The sequence below is a fragment of the Durio zibethinus genome, chromosome 15 (assembly GCF_047325235.1).
Source record: "Durio zibethinus cultivar Kanyao isolate XHJ-2024 chromosome 15, ASM4732523v1, whole genome shotgun sequence".
In the NCBI taxonomy this organism is placed as follows: Eukaryota; Viridiplantae; Streptophyta; class Magnoliopsida; order Malvales; family Malvaceae; genus Durio; species Durio zibethinus.
In genome coordinates, this window is record NC_143176.1 from 4,669,891 (window position 1) to 4,692,835 (window position 22,945).

The 22,945-nt window shown below is 29.4% G+C and overlaps 2 protein-coding genes and 2 pseudogenes across 5 annotated transcripts; 2 read left to right on the forward strand and 2 right to left on the reverse strand.

Moving 5' to 3' along the window:
• The first annotated feature begins 1,264 nt into the window (after positions 1-1,264).
• LOC111301666 (uncharacterized) lies at positions 1,265-6,993 on the forward strand. 2 transcript variants are annotated; one of them, XM_089744441.1, is made up of 3 exons: positions 1,265-1,395; positions 2,927-3,058; positions 3,164-6,993. In XM_089744441.1, exons 1-3 carry the CDS (start codon positions 1,293-1,295, stop codon positions 3,955-3,957), a joined length of 1,029 nt encoding a protein of 342 aa, XP_089600567.1. In that variant the 5' UTR covers positions 1,265-1,292; the 3' UTR covers positions 3,958-6,993. The 2 variants fall into 2 exon arrangements, with proteins under 2 accessions (XP_089600567.1, XP_022753235.2); XM_022897500.2 differs by lacking the exon at positions 2,927-3,058 and having other exon boundaries at positions 1,265-1,524.
• LOC111301665 (receptor-like protein kinase THESEUS 1 pseudogene) lies at positions 4,393-7,198 on the reverse strand (annotated as a pseudogene). The gene has a single exon (XR_016328078.1). The product of XR_016328078.1 is annotated as a receptor-like protein kinase THESEUS 1 pseudogene (transcript).
• A 5,494-nt stretch (positions 7,199-12,692) lies between these two features.
• LOC111302303 (uncharacterized) lies at positions 12,693-13,318 on the reverse strand. The gene has a single exon (XM_022898232.2). It carries the CDS (start codon positions 13,278-13,280, stop codon positions 13,074-13,076), a length of 207 nt encoding a protein of 68 aa, XP_022753967.2. The 5' UTR covers positions 13,281-13,318; the 3' UTR covers positions 12,693-13,073.
• A 167-nt stretch (positions 13,319-13,485) lies between these two features.
• LOC111302304 (3',5'-bisphosphate nucleotidase AHL-like) lies at positions 13,486-22,931 on the forward strand (annotated as a pseudogene). The gene is made up of 5 exons (XR_016327939.1): positions 13,486-13,534; positions 19,248-19,415; positions 20,454-21,142; positions 21,486-21,834; positions 22,483-22,931. The product of XR_016327939.1 is annotated as a 3',5'-bisphosphate nucleotidase AHL-like (transcript).
• Positions 22,932-22,945: the final 14 nt, after the last annotated feature.

Here is a 22,945-nt window from a genome sequence, read left to right on the forward strand (position 1 = left end):
AAATTTTTCTTTTGATAAATCATTGCTGATAAGTCTAAATTTAATCAGGTACCAAAAAATTTTCATCAGAAAAGCCTTCCTGTTTAGAAATTTGATTATGGACCATGTTTTCTCTTCAACAATGCCAGTCAGCTTAACAGATCCCAAATTTATGTTTAATTCAGATAAACTAAGATGGGTTTCAAATCTTTTCAATTTTGCCCTTCACAAAGAAAGTTAACAATGCAGCCATCCTCAAGAGGCGACATTCAACAAATTCGGATTCAAATCTCAGCATTTATAACCCATTCCTCTGCGTTCAGACTGCGGCCTCCTCTATTAAAAAAAAAAAAAAATTATGTAAGCAACATGAAAATTAAGGTAACACATATTAAATACAAGTACAACAAAGGTTATATGGGGAAGGTTGATTCTTCCCAGACTGAATCCTTAACCATTTGATAGGAAAATTCAATTTCTAAAAAAAGAAAACCTAGTTGCAATTTTTATTTGGGAAATTAAAGGTAAAGAATCTGCACGTGTATTTGATCTTATCTTGACTTAGATATTGATCATGCCCTGTATCTAACGTATATCCAACTTTTTCAGAAGAAAGGAAAGTGACATCTGAGAGATTTATCATCAAAGTAACACAATTTTTTTTTTCATTCTGAGTACTTTCAATGTCAATGGTTGGCATTGAGTTGAAGGGCTTAAGGCTAAAGCATCCCACCTGGCAAGAAGTCAAAGTCTTTCGGACACCAGTTGACGAACTAGTTGAAATAAACTATCCAGTTAAAAGCCTGCCACTGCCCTCTAGTTTCATTCCTTTAATCTTTCTTTTAAGCGGCAAGGCTGTTTTTGGCTTTACTTAATACATCCTTTCTTTCTCGATCGGTCCAAACAGATTTATCTACATTGAGCGAATTCATGAAAAATTCCCAGAGGATTTAAGCTCAAGAAACAAAGAGAGAAAGGACACTTTTTTTGTCAATTGAAAGAGTTGTACGTTGTCCTTCCTCCCTTCAAGCAAAGAAAACTTTGCAACTTGATGGCATTGATTATATATATAATTTAAGTTCCATTATATTTGAAGAAATGACAACCATTTCTAATCTCACCATGCTCATGCCGAGCATTTAGGGAAAGATTGGACAAAATCGCAAGTATAAAAACAATTAAACAAATGAAAAGAAGACTGACATTCAAAGGAAACGTTGCCGTTAGAACTCTATAAAGACAGCTGAAGAAGCCTGAGAGTTCTTGCATCATTGAGAAAAACAAAACTTATTGTTTCTTAATTTCTGGTAACAATGTCAAGCATGAAGGTCATAAGAAGCAGATATAGTTTTGTCATTCTACTGATCTTTGTTTCAGCTGTGATTCAAGCAAATGCAGATTATTTCAAATGCCCTAAAGCAAGCCGATGCTATGGAAAGCTCATAGAATGCCCTAAAGGCTGCCCGAGTGCTTACTCCAAAAACAAGAATGCTAAAGTTTGCAATGTTAACTGTGATTCACACAGTTGCAAGCCTCACTGCAAACGTAAGATCACCTCCTTCATTTTCATTATAGAGTTAATTTCTTGTAATCAAAACTAGATCCGGTAATTTTAATGACATGACACAATATGATAAAAAAATGCATGAGTTTTTAAAAAATATATTTTGTGTTTATTTGTATTGACACGAATTTCAAATACAACATTATCTATATTTTACATTATTCGTATCTTACAATATTGATACGATTAAACAAATATAAATCATAAAAAATACGTTTAAATAAAATGTATCACATGGATACATGTTTAATGAGTGATATTACACGAAATACATGTTTAATTGAATCATATCACATGAGTATAAATTTAACTATTTTTTTATATTTATTTTAATTTATTATAAATATATAAAAATTATTTTAATTTTTAATTTTTTATTCAATATAATCATATAAAGATTATTTGAAACATTTAATTATGATATTCATTTAATAATTAATGTAAATTATTTTTTATATTAATAATATCAGTATAATATAAATAATAATATTAGTATGATAGGTCATTATTTAATAATTTATTTTTTAATTTTTAATAGTTCATCATTTTGAATTTGTTGGTGCTAAAAACAAATATAATTATGTATAAATTTATTATTTTTATATTAGTAATATCTATGTTAAATGCATATTAAATAGGCAGTAAAGTTTTTTTTATATTTTTAGTATGCAATTTTTTTTATATTAGTAATATATATATTAAATATAGATATATATATAAATCTTAACATATCAAATATATACTGTGCTTTATAATTTTCTATAATAAAAATAAAAAAGTATTTAAAAAAAAGAATTGGGAAGGATTATATATACTTAATTGTTAATAACAAATAACATCCGACATTATTTAGTATTTAGTCTTATTTGATCAATTGTAACTTGTAAATAGATTGTACTTTTTTATTTTAGTTGTATTGTTGTGTTATTGTGTATGTTGTGTCCTTTCGTGTTATGTTATATTACTCATGTCACTTATGTCGTGTTTAAATTGATTAATTATATATATGTTAATATTGACATATCACATATAATACATATAATAAATGTTTCATATTCATGTTTAGGATTTAAACACATTTATAATTTGTATCATGTTTGTATTTCAATAATTCGTATTGTCAGACGTGTTAGATACGACATGGATACACAATCTGGTATATCAAATTAAAAGAAGACAGATACTACAAGGAAACTTTTCATTGCAATTCTAGAGTTCTAGCATCATTCAGGAAATAAACCTCATTTCTTTAATATTTAAGCATGGGGAGATCATAATAAAAGCAGCTCTAGGCGTTTATCATTCTATTAATCATTCTACTAATGTTTGTTTCAGATCCGAAAGCGGGGCCATTACCAAAAAATCCAGAATATTTCCATTGTCATCCAAGAAGCCGGTGCCATGGAAAGCTTATACAATGCCCTCACGAATGCCCCAGCATCAAATTCTCCAACAAAAATGCTAAAGTTTGCTATGTTAACTGTGAATCACCCATCTGCAAGCCCCAGTGCAGGCGTAAGAGCACCTGCTCCCTTTTCATTTTAAAGTTAGAAGGTAGAGTGTTGTGAATGCTAAAGTTACAATAGCATAAATGTTTCTTTTTCTATTTCATGATTTTAGATACCAAACCAAACTGTGATGGTCCTGGATCAGCATGCCATGATCCTCGCTTCATTGGTGGTGATGGCATTGTCTTCTACTTCCATGGAAAGAGCAATGAGAATTTCAGCTTGGTCTCTGATAGCAGTCTCCAGATTAATGGTCGCTTCATTGGTCACCGCCCTGCTGGCCGAGGTAGAGACTTTACTTGGATTCAAGCACTTGGAATCCTTTTCAACTATCATAAATTTTCTCTTGAGGCCACCAAGGCTGCAACTTGGAACAGTGAAGTAGACCACCTAAAATTCAGTTACAAGGGGGAGGATTTAGTCGTTCCAGAAGGTGCTCTCTCCGTTTGGTACTCACCCGAAAAAGATGTGAAAGTTGAGAGAGTAGCAGAAAAGAACACTGTCATTGTCACTTTGAAAGGTAGTGCAGAGATTATGATCAATGTAGTACCAGTGACGAAGGAAGACAACAGAATTCACAACTATTCATTACCTGCTGGTGACTGCTTTACTCACTTGGAGGTGCAGTTCAAGTTCTTTGCCCTTTCTCCTACGGTTGATGGGGTGCTTGGCAGGACTTACAGGCCTGATTTTGAAAACCCTGTCCAAACTGGTGTGGCAATGCCTGTTTTGGGTGGTGAAGACAAGTATAGGACAAATTCACTTCTCTCTGCAGACTGCTCAACTTGTTTGTTCTCACTGGAAAGTGGCTCAAACCAAGAGACGACATCGGGGACTAAATCTGGCGTTCTTCTTGACTGCACCCATGGGGCCTTTGCAGGATATGGAATCATTTGCAAGAAATGAGGGCTATTGATGTGTTGATATGTAAAGTAAATAATTGAAGCTAAAGTTTCTATCAAATAAATGGTTGCTTCATGCAAGTGTTGCACTTATAATTTGTCTATGATGTCATTTTATGTCTGTAATGGAGCCAGTTGCCGAGCCAGAAGCCCAAAACATCTGGTTGAATGCCTGGTTACTTCAAAACCAAAAGGTAATTGATGTTTGTCGGTTATCAGTTAGTGTCAATTTACCCCTGAAAATTTTTACTCCTCATATAACCAGAATTTGAAATCACAATGAAAGGAAATTGATTTCCAACATTGCAAGTCAGTTCAGCAGCTGGAATAGTAAATAATGCCTTATATCATAAACTCATGAAGTGAACGAAAGATGAATATGATATTCCTTATCTGGTAACTGTGTAGTACTAATATGGGCATTTGGAACCCAGATGAATTAAATCAACAATGATGGAATATTTATGGTACGTTAAATTCGATTTTCTAATGGATTGTTCGGTGGTCATCACTCAACTACATTACAAACTAAATATATTATGATAAAAAATTTGAGGAAAAAGAACAGAATATTGTAATAAGAAAAAACCTTAATTCAGTCTCTTGTGATATTTCCAAGTATTCTCAGGGCAAGGACAACTCAGCAGGATGTTCAATGGCTAAAATCACAACAAGGCAGGATCAATTGTCATCTACCTTCCACGAGGATTTACTAGCTGTGAAAATACTGCACTAGTAGCAGCATCTTCAGCATCATCATCAGTGCCAGAATTTCCCCCATTGATCATGCTTACACTGATATCAAATGGCTCGAGTGGTGCCAAATGAATGGAAGGGATATGGTTTGTGCTGTTATCATCAGGTTCCATTAGGGCTGATGAGGTCTCCTCCAGCTGAAGAGCATATTCAAGGTTCCATAAAACATCTCCCATAGTTGGCCTGTCAATGCCGTGCTCAGCCAGGCACTTCTCAGCTGTCTCTCCATACTTCTTAAGAGAAGCTGGATTCACTTTCCCCACCAGATTAGAATCCATGATTTGATCCAACATACCTTTCTTCTGCCAGCTCATTGCCCATTCTGCAATATTAACTTGTTCTCTGGGAAGAACAGGATTTAAAGCCGGCCTAGTGCAGAGAACTTCCATCAGAACCACCCCAAATGAATACACATCTGACTTTTCTGTGAGTTGCTGCCTTCTAAAATATTCAGGATCAAGGTAACCAAAGCTACCCTTAACAGCAGTACTCACATGTGTCTGATCTAAAGCTGGACCAGTTTTTGAGAGACCAAAATCTGCTACTTTGGCTACAAAATTCTCATCCAAGAGAATGTTTGTTGTCTTCACATCTCGGTGAATAATGCTTTGGGCTGCACCAGTGTGGAGATAATGAAGTCCCCTAGCAGCTCCAATGCATATTTCAAGTCGTTCCTTCCATGACAGAGGTGGTAGATTTGTTCCATAAAGATGGCTTCTAAGGGGTCCATTAGCCATATATTCATAAACAAGAACCATTTCTGATCTTTCATCACAGTACCCAATAAGAGAGACAAGGTGGCGATGGCGAAGTTTTGACAACATTTCAATTTCAGTGCGGAATTCAGCAAGACCTTGTTCAGATCCGGGGTTACCTCTTTTGACAGCAACTTTAGTCCCATCTTCAAGTGTTCCCTTGTAGACCCTTCCAAAACCACCAACTCCAAGAAGTAGGCTCTCATCAAATTTGTTTGTAGCATCTAGGATTTCTTGGAAGGAGAAGAACCGGCCCAGACTGGAGGAAGCCAATGAGATGCAGCTTGCTGTTCCACTCTTCTGTGATGTTGTGGACATTTTGGTCATTGTAAGAGAGTTTCCATATAAGGGCAAAGGCAACCATGGATGATGTCCTTGATGAGTAGTTTTTGACTTGCTTGATGCCAGGCAACAAAAGCAGAATCCAATTAATGCCATTACCAGTGCTACAGCTCCAGCAAGACAACCAATTATCATCCCTATATTGTTCTTCCTCGAGGATGATCTTGGAAGGAGATTCTTAACAGAAGAAAGCCCATCCAGGCTTCCAGCATCATTGCTGAGTTTCAAAATCTCCAATCCGTTCAGTGTTGCATTAGTGGTGTCTGCCATTGAATCCGGACCAATACTAACAGTCAAAGTATCAGATTCTGCTGAAGAATTGGAGACAAAGTCCTTATAATAAGGGACGTTTAGGCCGCCAGTCAATGTTGAGAGGTCAAGACTTGCATATGCAATATCATCATTTATGTATAGATTGAAAACCAGAATGTTGAGAGACTGACTCAAGATATCACAAAAATGTGCCCGAACAAAATACTGGAAGTTTGGATCAACAGGAAAGACCCAAGTCACATTGAAGTTCATGCTGGGTACATTTGCATCTCCCATGGCTTCAGCAGTCGCATAGACCCAATTTGGTGCTGTTTCGGCTGTAATGGAAGCTGTGTATTTGATAGAAGCTGGATTGACCGAAACATTCAGGGCAGAACTGTTTACATGGAGATATTTCACATCATTCTCCCAAGTTCTTCCAAGGGTATCATTCTGAGCAGTGATCAATGGCCCACCCATGTTCAACCGATAAACAGTTTCCATGGCAAATTCTGAAAGACCACTAGAAGAAAGACCACTAATAGAAGCAGATGGATTCAGACCTGATAATGCCCGGTCAGGCAAGACTGCATCTGGGATGGAGACAACTTCGATTGCATTAACAAACGAAAGTGAATTGTTTGAAGGAATGAAGGTAAGGGTCAAGGTATTGGAAGTCACACTGATTGCATACTCCTTGAACAAAAAAGAACCATTATAGTTCTTGAAAGTGAAGTTGTTCAAGAGCACAATATCATCAGTAACAACTGTTATTGGAGAAGATGTCAAGTTCTGGCCCGATTTAGGAAGAGGATAAAAATAGAGCCGGACCCAAAGCCGACCTTCTTGCTTGATATGAAACTTGTAAGAAGCAATTCCAGAGAAAATTCGAGCCGATTTATATATTGGAGATGGAACACTAGAATTAGAACTAGCAACAAAAGAACTTCCACTCTTCAATGAAAGAGAAGAATGTCTCGAATCAGGAACAAAAGTTCTACCTTGGAATGTGACATTTTGTGAAGAACCACAAGCAATCAAGTAGTTATCAGCAGGAGTGAATGAGGCCTGAATTCTATAACCCAAAAACTTCAACAAAACAACAGCTAAAACCAAAGCCACCCAATTCCTTTCTTTCATCTTCAGCTTTTTCAATAACAATAATCCCAACTCAACAAAAAATCATCAAAACACTGCCTAACTGTAAACTAAGATCAGAAGAAATCCCAAAATCCCACAAAAATCGAAAAGAATAACCTCAAAAAACTGCTTAAAAACACCAATAATTCAACCCCCCAAAGTTCATATCTTTCCTGACCTCAGATCTAACTAACATCAATGTTAATCCACAAAATGCAAAGTTACATAAAATTTATTTCAAAAATAAAAACTTCATCAGCGCCCTTACCTCAAAAATGAAGCCAAAATGGGAAATAACCAGCTATTCCCTTAAATGGGTTTTGAGTTTAAGTCTTTTTGGATTCAAAGACAAAAATCCAGTTGAGATAACACGAGTGTCACCAAAAAAAAAGAACCAATATTTTTTAAGTGTAGCAGCTGCTTCTGCATATAACCCAACTTTTACAGGCTGTTGATTAGGCTGTAATTTACCGAGAAAATTTAGAGGACCCCACCAGTTCAGAAGAAAGAAAATTCTACATTCTCACTGTATCGGAAGCAGCTTGCTGGGAATGTATCACTTCCTATAAAAAAAAAAATCAGCCGTTTATCTCTCTCTTTCTCTCTCTCAGTATATTGAAGAAGCTTTGAATTTTGTTGAGATGTTAGTAGCTTTTCAAAAGCTTTTTAATTTCATAAGAGAAAGCTCCATGAAAGTCCTGGAACTGAAGCTTTATATCATTCTACGTTTAACATAAAAAAAAAAAAAAAAGGATTGAAAAGAAAATGGCAAAATGAAAATTTTGAAGTGAAAAAAAAATAATAATAATAAACTGGTGGACGAGAATTGATGGGTTGGGACCAAACGATCAAACGGGACCCACTTTTACGCGGCTTTGGAGGAGACGGAGTTGACGGCGTTTAAGTAAACGGTCTTTCAACAAGTGAACTTGTAGGGACCGTTTGGCGCGTGAAATTTAATTGATGTCTCTTTAACGTGGTTAAGTTGGGTATATATTATTGTTAGAAAATTTTTTTCTTTTAAGATATGTTATTGGAGACAAGAAAAAAAAATTAAAATTAAAATGTTTGTTAAAAAGAAAATTTTATTATATTTTAGCTGCATTTTATCCTCTTTAATCGACGATGTATAAATTTAATAAAATATTCATTGAAATTTATGATATATTTTGATCTTCAAATGAAATAATTTAATAAAAAACCAAAGCACCGTAAAAAACCTTAACGCCGTTAACTAAACTTAACTTAGTGAATGGAATCTGTACTTAAACGACCGTTAAAATTGACGTCAAAATGGTCCGATTATGTTACAAACCTTCACTAAAATCCATCGCATTGACGCACATGGACACGATCACTAACGTCCCTATCTTCTTGCTTTTAAATTAAATATAAAATTTCTTTTTTTTTTTTTTAATTTAAAGATTATTAATTATTTTTTTTCAAAAAATTATAAAAAATTTTCAATTAGTTTATAATTGCAATTTTTCTACGGGTATAACCTGGAAGCATCTGTCAAGTTACAAGTCAATTCTTTCGGAGTAAAATTGGTGAAAAACATTTAAGGGCATGGATTCCTTTGCATTCTCCGTACGGTAGAATTCGAGGGGTTTCGGTCCCTAAATGTATCATGGATGAATTTGGACAGTATTCCATCCCCGTAATTGGGAGCTTCCGACTGTATTTCTGGGTAACAGGGTAATAGACTGTTTTAGGGTAAAATTAAAAAATAAAAGAATTTTTAATTATGGCAGTGAACACTTAAAAGGTATAGTCTATTATCCTTTCTAATCTTTCTCTCTCGTATTCGTATGTTTACATTTAAATATATATTTTTATATTAATTTTAATTTTGTTGTTATAATACTTGTAGATGATTTTTTTGAATACGAATGAGATGGACAGTGATTTGAAGATCGTATGAGGAATAATCTATACCTATAGCAGGAAAAGCACGATTGAAATTAATTTTTCAAAACACGTATTGACATTTAAATTAATTAAGTGTTTAAGGTTTTTGGATGAAGAAAGTGAGTTGCGAAGAGTTTCATATAAAACTTAGAGAAGATGGGATTTTAGATTTTTGTATTTGGACTTCTTTTCTATGTTTATATATATATATATATATATATATGATAATGAGCGATAATGTAATTAAAATTATTAACAATTGATGAAAAATTTATATGAAACTCAAGAAAATATCATCTAAGTGTGAGTTCTATTTAATAATTATATGCTAGTATGAGTATATTTAGTGATTTTATGTAAATTATAAGTCAAATGATCTGTTATAAAGTGATGTCTTAATGAAACGTTAATAATGATAAGTAACTGAGCTTATTTATGGAAGAAAAAGTAAGACAAGCTTATATTGTGATAAGAAGTCTAGACGTTAATCTTCTTTCGTGATAATGTGACAATCAAACATGATAGCACATATTAACTTGATGAATGTAAACCTTAACTTTATTTAATAAATATAACACTACTCAATCTTATTATTATAATAATTAATCTCATTACCACTATAATTTTTAATCTCTTTATCATTCAAATAAAACCTAAATTGTTGATTTCAAAGGGTATAAAGTTTTTTTTTTTTTTTTTTAAATTGGGGGTCATTTTCACGGCAAAAAATTTGGACTTTTGTTATACGTAAGGGACGTTAGCCAATGGGGAAGTGCAATATTGAAGATTTTATACCTGTCCAAACTTCGTAACGAATTTTTATGTATTCTTCACATGACAAATGATTCATATTTTGATAAATTTTCCATCCATATCCCATAAAGATACTTGATAACAACTGTTTTTTGTACATTCGCAAAAGAAATATTTTTTTTATGTGAATGGTGCGTAAAAACTAGATGCATGTAATCATTATCAATGATCATATTATAATTTAAACTAAACAAAATTGAATAATCATGATAAATATTTACTAATCTCTTCATTTTCTTTAAGAATTTCCTAAAAAATTTCTCTAATATAAAAGGCTATTAAATATTTAAAAAAAAAAAAGACTACCCTATTAAGATTTATAATTTCATCCTAACCTTTTTTTTTTTTTTGATACAAATAAAACCCAATTGATCATATATTAATTATTGAATTAAACATTCACATATCAAATTTAAAATCTTAAAATAAAATAATAAATTCACATTTCATTTATTGATATTCAATAAGATGGATGTGAAGCAAATTAGAATTCCCAAGATCCAAATTTTAATTCAAGTTGTTCAAGTGCTTTTTGGGTTAGTAGAATTAAGTTCACAAGTAATTTTAAGAAGATAGGTCGTTCAAATTGTCAAAGAGAAAAAAAAAATCAAAAGAACATTGGAATTAAGATTTTGAAACCTTCTACCAAATTAATGCTTGAATGCTTATTTAATTTCAGCCATTTAATTTCAATTAAATGGTCGGGTGCTCAATTTAATTGTGAGTAAGATTCAAAATTTCAATTCAAATTAAAAAAATATATAAGATTTAAATTGCAATTTCTTTTGGATAATAAACTTAAACCAACACCCTAAATAAAATGGTAAATTCCAAATGAAAAAAAATTATCATTGAGATCAGAGAATAGTAAATTTTGAGATGCGGAGAGTAAAAAAATTGGCAGCAGCAAAGAAATGAAGAAAATGGAGCATGAACTGTCAAGCAAAGATGCCATGTGCTAAACATAATTTTTTCTCATGCATTGCCTTGGACCACATGTCACCATCTGTCTACGAAAAATGTTATCTTCTTCTAGGAAAAATGTTAAACCTGCAAATTAATTCAATTTTACCTTGAAATATCCAAAAGTTCATTTATATTTAAAATAAAAAATTTATATGATCTGGTTGGATATGATCTTCCTTTACTATTTACTTACGTTACTTACCAGAACTACAGAACTTGATTGATTTCTACAGCTCGTTGTTTATTATGAAAAAAAAAAATGAAAGTTTATAATATTTTGACTTCAAAATTTTACTTATAATACGATATAAAAAAATAATATAATTTAAAGTTGACAAAAGTGTTATATAAATTTGATAAAAATAAAAAAATATTTCGTATTTGATATGTTAACACAAATTATAATATGAAAAATTTATTTTTTATATATTTTATATAAAATAAATATGATATAAATATATAAAATTTTAAATTTACTTTCAAATTTTAAGTTGTATGATTATCAGAACCTCATTTATAGTGTATCTGTTTCTTTAATATTTGTCTTTTGGCCTGTAGAATCTTGTTGTACCTACTTCCTTAGATATTTATTAATTTCATATGTCCATTTAACCAAAAAAAAAAAAAAAAAAAGAGCAATTTCGAGGTAATTTGATTTCTCCTAATTTTTGTGTCTCATTTGAAGCCAACTGCTGTACCCAAAGCATAATCGCCAATTTGATTTAATTTTACATTACATTTATCTAATTATATCTTAATTCTTTAGTTGATTTATTTGTTTAATTTAATTAATTGATTTCTTATATGAAATATAATACAATTATAATTTTAAATTTTAAAATCAAATATTAATACATAATTTAATAAATTTAATATAAAATAGTTGATGGTTTTTTTTTTGTATGTTAATTGAGGGGAAGGAAATGAGGTTGAAAGGAAAAACAATTATAACTACCTGTAGTTAGAAAATACAATCAGAGGGCAACGAAATTGTCACTCTGGGTCGTGTTCCGATACTTAAGTCAGTGTAACGTTTGAAATAAGATTAAAAGGTAACGTAAAAAAGATGGATAAATGGTGAAGTATGGGAGAGAAGCTACCTTGGAGAAAGAATCTAGAGAGATGTAGATCTTTCTTATTGTTGTGTACCTGGTTTTTAGAATCTAGAGAGATGTAGATCCTTCTTATTATTGTGTATTTGGTTTTTTTTTATCTCTTGTGTGAGATAAAAATTGATAATTTGATCGAGATAATTGATAGTTAAAAAATTATTTATGTGGAGCTAAAAAAGAATCTATGTGAATGGATAAAAATCGCATTTAATAATTTTAAATAAATGTGAATTACATTTAATGATTTTGAGATAGTATTTAATGATATAAGGTAAGTTCGTGTTTTATTAATTAGTTTTGAAGTGATTATTTTGATAAATCATCGGTAAGAATTTAAGAGTCTTTTTTTTTTAGTAGGTACGATCTGTTTTTTTAGATAACGTAGTTATTTGAGCACACTTAATTAGAGGATTTGAAAGTTTTAATACATTAATTAGTTAATTTAGGTATAACAAAAATTAAATCGAACTAATATTTTAAAATTTTAAATTTAACACCTCAAATTTATTGTAGTGTATTAAGGTTTAGTTACGAATCATTGAATCAGCTACGAAGCCGAAGGTCTATTCAAGGATTGCACTCGGCAGTAATGAGCAGCCTCCAATTTGTCCCTTGATACAGTCAGCCCAATTGTCTAAGCTGTATTTTGTTGAAATATATATAGTATGGTTTCACCATTCTAATAAATGCCTCTCAGCCACTAAAACTGTGTTTTGTTTTTGAATTTGAAGAAAGCAATCCCACATCCTCCTCTTCATGCCATAGGCTTCTTTGCATCATCATTAGCCTCACCCTTGGATTAAACCCCATCCCTTCTTCTGCCGACGGAGAAAAATAAATATATTTTATTTCATCCGAATATATGATACGAATATATAATTTTTTATATTTTATATTACACGAATATTCCATAGGAATATATAAATATAATACCAGTGAACATGAGTTACAACAAACTTACAATTTCATGGTGAAATAGCACAAAATTTTCTCATCAGCAATAGATATATATAGCAAACCTTTGAGTCCTAAAAAAATGAGAAAAAAAAAAAAAAAAAGAGGAGCTTCGAGCTTTATCTGTATGATTTAAGAATAGCTCCACAAAATGTGCAAATTATAGCCTTCCAAGATTTCCAATAAACTGGAACAAAACAAAACCGGGTAATGGTTTTCATGTCGCCGACGCTTGCTCCTCCGCCACACCGCGAGCACATCCCGGCTGCCGGCTTAATGCTCGTCTGCTTCCGCCTTTGATCCACCAGGAAACAAAAGCAGACCATATTCAAGCAAGAAACAAAAACAAGCACAGATGTTGTTCGAACTTTAGAGGATGGGAGAATATATAAACCAAATATTATTGTTAAAGGTCGAACTATTTGTAGTGGTACAACCATAGGATGCGTGATACGTGCGAGTGATAAGAAGGAATAGTTCGATGTTTATGTTTTGTTCATGTAATTTTGGGGGCGAACCTGTCCAACTATCATGGCAATAATGCGAATGGTTTCCACGTTGGACGAGGCAGTTGGGGTCTGTAATTGAGTTGCAGGAAGGTTGCTGTAGAACAGTAAAAACCTCAGCAGAATATCTTACAGGTTTTAATGAGGGTGTCCTAAGGAAAAATTTAAAAAAAAGTTGAAAGAATAAAAAAAATATCTTACACATAAACAATTGAGTGTTTGTGTATTTTTATAATGTAAAATATTAAAAAATATATTATTTTTTATATAAAAATTATGTTTATATTTTATGTTAATATAAAAATATAAAATATAATTTTTTGATTTTATTATATTTATATATAATTAATGTTAAAAATTTTAATTGTATCTTTTGTATTATATTTATATTATGTTTTAAATTATCAAATTTAATTTTGTATATAAATTTAAATATTTTATAAGTTTTTACTTAATTATAAATTAAAAATTTTCAATTAACATAATTATTTCAATAAATATATGTTGATATTTAAAATTATTTATTTTAAAATTTCATCATTGATGTATAAAATAATGATCAATAAATACATAAAATTGATATCATTCGTCAAATCCACGATTATAAAATTAATATCAATAAATTTGACGTGTTTAATCACAATTACCAAAAATTTATTGAAATAAATTTTTATAATAAAAATTAGATTATTCAATTGAAATATTTTAAAAAATTTGTTTTTATTAGTTAAAATTGGGTTCATGCTTTGAATAATTCTTAAATTATAGTGAAATGTTAATATAATCTTAAACTTTAAAATTTTTTAATATATTATCTGAATTATAAATTTATTAATTAATATTATAACATTTAAAAAATTATTTATATCACATATTATCATTTAAAACTAATTATATTAGAATTAAATACTATGTTCGTTAAAATTTTATAATTTAAATAATATATTAAAATTTTTTTAAATTTACATTATATTTAATATTTCACTATAAATTAAAAATTATTTCAAATATTAACCCATTAAAATTTTGTGATTATAATAAAATTGGATAAAACCCCATTATTATTGTCACGAAATCAAATTTGTGAGATTAAAGTACAACAAGATACATATAACAACCATTCCCTAATTTATATTTATTTTGTTTGGATACATTTTGATCTTTATATACATTTTTTAATGCGTATGATAATATAAATAAAAAATTATTTGACATATCATCAATAAAATTTTTTAATTTTATAAATAAAATTAATATAATGATATATATTTTATTTATTTATTTATTTTTTTAAATATACCTTAAAAAACTTATATCAAATTTAATAATTTCTCTACATACCAAAAGGAATGTGTAATAATGGAATGCTTTTATTCCTTTGTTGGTACCTAACATCATAGCGTAAATGGGACCCCTTTGACATTATTATTTCTCTCTTACACTTTTCGAGCAAGCCTATTTTAGATTCTTCAAGCTTTGTCATGATGCGATTGTTTTCGTTTTTCTCAAAGGAATCAAATCATCATTCCCCTTTATCCCAATATTAATTGGGGCTACATTTTTTTTTGTCTGTGGTTGTAGAAATTTAAATTTGAACGTTTGTAATTAAAATTAAAATTTTAATATTTTTATTAATATATTATATGATTGTTGATAATTGAAATTGTGGAGACTTACATTCAATTTGTAAGGTATTATTTATTTTGATTTGAAAGCCTCATGATTTTATCTTAAAAAGATATTTTACAAGTTTGAGTTTAAATTTTTATATATATCATTTTTTATTCACACATTCTTTCAATATAAGATTATATCACTGTGTAGTACTTAGTAACTCTTATAACCCCACCATTTAACACTTAATGATTCTCATTATCGTTGATTAGTAATCGCTCTAATACTATTTGTGGAGATCCACACTCAACCTGCGATGTATTATCCGTTTTAATTGAAAATCTCATAATTTTATCTCATAAAAAGTACTTCATAAATTTAAATTTAAATCTACATACACATATATATATATAATTTTTTATTCATACATTTTTTTAATTTGAGATTGAGGACATTATAAAAATTATAAAATTAAAAATTTAATTTTTTATTTTGAGTCTCAAATTTAAGTTTATGATTTATTATTCTTATTAAATATTCATTAAAAATTTATTAAAAATAATGTCTTTAACGAAACTCAAGTACTATGCATGCAAAGGGGTGCAACTAATTAAATTCTATTTATATATGTTATAACTTGTAAGTCAAATTATTAACTTGAATAAACTTTTTTTTGCCAAGTATACAAAAGTAAAATTGAGTTTTAATATATTTAATGATTTTTATTAAGTTTGGTTGGATGAGTTCTTATTTCAATAATAAAAATTTGGAGTTTTAAGGTTTTAAATTTAAATGCCATTAAATAGAATTAAAAAAAATGTATTTAGATTTTCATTTTTATTATTTATTTATAACTAGTTAATTCTAATAAAATGAAATTCATATATTATATAAGTATATATTCATTATTTCTTACGTGTTAAAATATTTGGTATGCATTTATTTTTATAGAATTTTAAAAAAAATTTGATTTTAACGTATTTAATATTAAAATTTAAAAATTTTTAATATTAAAAACAAAATATTATAAAAAGAAAATTTAAAATATAAAAAAATAAAAATTTTAGATACCAAAAAAAAAGATATAATTTTAAGATATTTAAAAGAAATAGACAAAAAAATAAAAAGAAACAGATAAATCATACCGCATTGGGAAGAATATGTAGCTTTGTATGGTTATTTAGTCAGTCACAATAAAAACAAATTATTAATGGTTTTTTTTTTTTATGTCACTTTCAATTGCCTAGTTTGCACTAAGTCAAATTTAGACAAGAAATCGACAGTTAGTTGCACTTTTTTGGTAATGATGATTTTAATTATTATGCAATGACAAATATAGATGATAGAAATTAAGAATTTTTTTGCCAAGACAAATCATCAATCTTCGTGGGGAATTTTTACTTAAAATTGAAATTGAACTATACTAACAGTTGTATGATCGATTAATACAAAATTAAAATTTTAATTTTAATAATATAAATAATAAAATTAAAACTTAAGATCTCTATCTTATGAGATGACATCGAAGCATTATCGTATAGAATAAATTACATTATTTTAAAACAAAAATAAGGAAGAATCATCGAAATCAAATGAAATGAAACTCATGAAAAAAAATAAATGATATTTATATAATTAATTAATAAATAAATATTTATCGAATTTTTAATTTTGATCGTGAAGTTAAAATTTTCATTATTAATATAAAAAATAAACTCAATAACAAAAAAAAAAAAAACACCATTAATTTTTTCTGGGCTTGATATTGGCTAAAGCTGTCTCATGTTAATTTTTTTTCCCATTGTAGATAGTGCTCCAAGCGACATCAATAATTTTAAACTAGAAAATTATTGGAATTCTTTGGAAGAACTCCAAATTTCATTAGAATAATGATTTTAAACTAGAAAATGAAAGAATTCTTTGGAATTCTTTGCAATATTTTTTTTATATAAGAAATCGTAATTTAAAAATAAAAAATTATAAAATTTGCAATTAAAATTTTTAATTTACTAAATGTAATATTAAATTTTTATAACATTTAGTGAGAACTTAGAGAAAAAACTTTATTCTTTGTTGTATTATTATGCTTGAGTTTAGTATTATTATTTTTTTTAATCAATAAGGCAATCTAATAAAGTTTACTTTCCTTTTTGGGTTGGGTCATCGTCAATTATGCTTGTTGTTTTGAGTTTGTCTGGGGCCTAGATTTATGCAACTTATAATAACAAGTTCCTGATTTTGAGTTGAAAAAAAACACAAAAAGCAATGACGTGGCTTTATATATAAATGAGTGTTGAAGGGTGATGGTGGAAACAATTATTCTTGAAGGTGATAATGATTCGGATAGAATCATCTTTGATTTAATTTTTGAGAAATTAATCAAATTTTAAAATTTAATTTAAATTTAAATTAAATTTTTATACGATTTAACTTAAATTATATTAAATGTTATTAGTTTGATTTAATAAATTTTTAAATTTATTTTTTATATATTATCTTAATAAAATTTTAACTTATTTATATAAATTTAAAAATAAAATAATTGTTTTTATTTTATAAAAATTTAAAAAAATATAAAAATTAATAAAAATATATAATTTTGATTCGATTCGATTTCTATTTTTTTACTTTTTATTTCTCAATTCAAATATAATATATATATATTTAATATTTAAGTTAAATTCGAATTAAATAAAAAATGATTTAAATTGAATCAAATATTATAATTTTATATTTAATTTTTAATTTAAAATTTTTTTTCACTCTTAATTCCCTACCATTGCATTAATTAAATTGCAAAGATATTTTTATATAGATAAAACCACAAAAATTCACGAATATTCAAATTTAAAATTTAAAATATTGAATATTATTTATGATTACTTATTAAATCTCATATTTAAATTGCAATGATTCCTAAAATTTAATAAAAGGTCCCATTTAAAAATTAAAAATGGGCCCCATCAAGTTATAATGTCTCTTGCTTTGGATTTCTTATTAGATTTAGATCCTTAACTTAACAAAGAAACGTCCCAAAAATTAGCCATAAAAGCAAAAGAGAAATGCTATTATTCCTTTTTTTTTTCTTTTTATGGAACGAAATTATTATTATTCCTAATAAAACCTACAACCGACCAACATATCCCATGGCATCAAACAGTCCTCGTTTCTTCAAATTCTGACGTGGCACAATCAGGATGGCTTAAAAACCCAAAAACATAAAAACAAATTCCAGAAAATTAATAAAACAAACCCAATAAGGAAGAATTTTCATTTCTAACCAAACAACGAAATGAAGATCTTTTCATACACAAACTCTATCATGGATAGATATTAATAATTTTTTTAAGAAAAGTACATATATTTTTTGTTTAAATAATTAAAATTAAAGAAATTTTTTTTAACAATCATTACTTGAATAAATAGTAAAAAAAGAAATAATTTATTATAATATTTTTTTAATTATAATTTTTTTATAAAATAATATATAATATATAAATATATCTTTATATTACTTAATTTGTATAACAAAATTTTTTAAATAAAATTAAATATGCTTAATATGATAAATGTATTAATTAATTATTGATTTATTTTTAATTTTATATTTAATTTAATTTTTTAATTTATTTTGATAATAATTTGACTTGCTTTATTGTTAAAATTTAAAAAATTATAAAATATTTATAAACTGTGATGTTATATAAAATATTTATAAAAATATTATTTTTATATTAAGTATCATATATATATAATTAAATTTAATATCATAATAAAAATATAAATATAATAATATTTTTATAAAAATAATTTTTTTCAATTTTTCTTTCTTTAGTTTTCCTTTCAAATTAAAATATTAAAAAAATAATGATTACAAAAAACCTATTGAATTTTCACTTTTTTTTATTAAATTAAAAATTTATCAAAAAATTTGTTTTTTATTTTTATTACTCTGCTTTATTTTCTTATCCTTTCCGTTCCTTCCCTTCCCTCAATCCAAGCGTAAAGATTTCTTGCCAAAGCCATTGTTGTTGATTTTGTCTTTGTAATAAAACACACATCAATAACAGTAACAAACGAATGTAGTTAAGATTCTCTGCCGAAATCCTGAGGTTTTTTTCTTTCTTTTCTTCACCATCTGGTTACTTTGGAAGATTTTTTTCTGTTAAGAAGATTGTTTCCAATTGGAGGAGAAGGAAAAGTACAGTAAAGAGTTGGATTTGGCTGTTAGAATTGTGGATATGGCTTGTTCTTTGTGTCAGAAAGTGCAGCAAAGGTTGGTTTGTACGGCTACTGAGCAGGTTTTGGCTAAGGATGATGATTCTCCTGTTACTATTGCAGGTAATTTTTTCATAATATCAAATTAAAGTTTTTTTTTTATTTAACAATTTGGTTTCTTGAATTGGGTAATTGTTTTTTTTTTTTTTTTTTTTTTTCCTTGGTGGGTTTGCTTTGAATGAGGTTCTGGATAACGCGTTGGTTTTCTTTTGTTTTGCTTTTTGTTATGGGGATATGAATTTGTAATGTCATATTTAATTGGTCTGCATTTTAGTTTCAATTTCTGGGTTTCACTGTTCTGATCAGTTTTGATGAGGCATCAGATTATTGTTCATAATTCAATTGCAGTTTGTATAGATTCGCTGGCATTATTGAAAGATGAAAAGGAACTCCATAAATATCCTTGTTAAGTGCAATGGTACAAATCTGGTCCTATGAAAATGTGTGTGCTGTTGGGGATCATTTAATTTGAAAATGGTACTTGTTTTGATCTGTTAATAGAAGTTCGTATTAATTTGCATTGTCCAAATACAAGGTTGTATTTTTTTTCGTTATTTATATGCAAGTAAACAGAAATGTTGGACCTTTGCCAATTGAAAGGTTAGACTCTGAAACAAATTCATGAGAGTTCAGCACTTCAGCTGAGAATTGATGTTGAATGCAGATAATGCCAGCGGTATTCTAATAGAGAGAAGTGCAGGCATCCGTGCTTGTGCATAATTGCAAATGATTGCTTACTCATGCTCTAATTGAGAACTGTTCGAGGTTTGACTGATTAAGTCACCTTGTTTGTACTTTCTTAACTGATCATCTTATTTATAGAGTCTATATGCATCAGTTGTAATTGTTTTATAATCCAATGATTTTAAATAATGAAGCATCTATGGTATGAGATGATGCTACAAGCTTTTCTAGCATAAATGTCTAATATGGTTTTTGAAAGCATAATTTTTTTTTTCCTTTTACTCAATGAATACTTTTTGCTTTTATTGTGTTAATTGTTTGCAGGGTGTTTGTGCAACTATGTTCAGTTCACCAATTCTTTAAATTGTTTTAATGTTAACAGTTCACCAATTCTTTTGCTTGTTTTAATGTTTACAGACTGGAGTGTCCAAGCAACTGTTAGTTGGCTGCTTTCGGAATTCTTGGAGGGTCAGGATGTGTCCATTGTTGCTGAAGAAGATGTCCAAACACTCTCCAAGTCGGATGCAGCTAATTTACTTTCAGCTGTCGTAAACACTGTGAATGAATGCTTAGCTGAAGCACCTAAATATGGTCTTCAATGTCCTAAGAAAGCTCTCGGGACTTCAAAAATCCTTGAGGCTATCAGCTGATGCAACTCAACTGGGGGCCCAACTGGAAGACATTAGGTGCTTGACCCTGTTGATGGGACTTTAGGATTTGTACGTGGTGATCAGTATGCTGTAGCACTAGCCCTGATTGAGGAGGGGAAGCTAGTTCTTGGAGTTCTTGGGTGCCCTAATTACCCTATGAAAAAGGAATTGCCAAATTATAGTCATCAGCACCACTGAACTATGCCAAAGTCTCCACCTTCTTTTCATATTTGGGAAAAAGGATGTGTGATGTATGCCAGAAGAGGAAGTGCTCAGGCATGGATACAACCATTGGTCCACGGGGATTTGAAGTTTGAATGGCCAAATTCTGCTGCATTGATACAGGTTTCTCGCATTGATGATCCATCTCTGGCAACTTTTTGTGAACCTGTGGAGAAGTCAAATTCAAACCACTTGTTTACAGCAGGGCTTGCTAACAGCATAGGTCTCAAGCATGTTACTTTTATTTTCTCATCTAATTCACTATTAAATCTTTTCTCTGTTTCCTTCAGTTTATGAATGAAATGACTTCTTGAAGACATTAATTTTGGACAAAGAGCAGAACACGAATAAAGTTAAAAAGTTGAGTGCTCTTGGAAAAATGTAAACAAAATGGACAATTTCATTTGGGAGTTTCCTGCTTGTTATAAAGTTAAAGAAATTGAATATCCTTCTTCAGAGAGGATTAAACTAGTATTGTTGGTTACAAAGACTTGATTTGAAATTATATAGTTTTAACGAGGCCATCTTTTGATTTGATTCTAATATATCTTTTTTCACACGTTTTGATGGCAGAAAGCAACCTATGCGTGTCCATAGCATGGTCAAATATGCAGCAATAGCTCATGGGGATGCCAAGGTTTTTATAAAGTTTGCAAGATCTGGTTACAAGGAGAAGATATGGGATCATGCTGCTGGTGTTGTCATTGTAGAGGAGGCTGGTGGGGTTGTAACAGATGCAGGAGGTCGCCCCCTGGACTTCAGTAGGGGACTGTACTTAGAAGGTCTTGACCGGGGGATTATTGCTTGCTCTGGACTAAGACTGCTTGATAAAATCATTGGGGCTGTGTATACGAGCTGGGGCTCTTCTAATCTATGAAACTTTTTGTATCTTGCCAATACACTAATTGTGGAGTATTATGGTAAAGGTAAGCTCATCATAAAAATTGGTATTTCAAGTCATACTGCATCTTTTTTATATCATGTGGTTTGAATGTTTTGCACCATGTTTTCAAGGTTAGTGAAATATTTTCATGTCAAAGTTAGGCTTTGTAGATATTTCCACTTTTAATCTAGAGTCGCTGTTGTAGCTTTGTTGGTAATTTGAATGATCAATGAAAGAGGAGGAATTTCTTGAACATGCTTAAGAAATTTCCAATCCTCATTTGTTTTCGACCAAACAAAGCTATGTCCATGAAATTATAGTTTATAACTTGTTGGAAATTTGAAACGATTGTGTATAGTTAAAGAAAGTAGATTTTAGTTATCAGTTTTACATCTATTTGACCTTTGACATTATTAGATAGATCTTTACTGAAAAATCACTTCATGAAACACCCTTTTCTAGTCTAGTAGGCGACTTTCTTCCAAAATTTAAGTGAAGCTTTTTCATTTTAAATTTAATTCTCACAGGATATGTATTGACACTAGGTGACTTGTAACAAGCAGTTTTGTAATGTTTTCCTCTCATTTGAATGTAATTTCTCTAAGACTCGAGTTATTTTCATCTTTCAATCGGATATTTGCAAATATTCTCACCTACATTTCTCCCTAATGTTTTCATTAAACTATTTCAGGGAAAGCAAATTTGGAGAAGGATGCTGATGGCAATGACGCAAACAAATGATTCTGATAGTGCTTTATACCTTACCCGAGAAGTGTCTGCTGAAATATATTCTCCGTTTTATGGATACCTAATTTTCCAAGGTTTGATCATTGATGTCACCTTCCGTCCCCATTCGCATCTTACAAGTGTAGCATTACTTGATTTTTATGAGTAGTATCTCCCCTACAACAGTTTTCTAATAGAAATTTTACTTTCATTAATACAATCATCACACATGCTGTCAGATCAGATGAGAAGCTTAAGTATCTGACATGCTTTCAGATCAGATGAGAAGCGTAAGTTGCTTGATGCTTTTATTGTATGCTAGCTTAGGAATCGGTACATAAATTTGATGCAAACCGATACATGATTTTGGATGTTTCCTGGAAATAGATGTCTTCTTTTATGTTTCACAAATAATTGAGGAGTATATT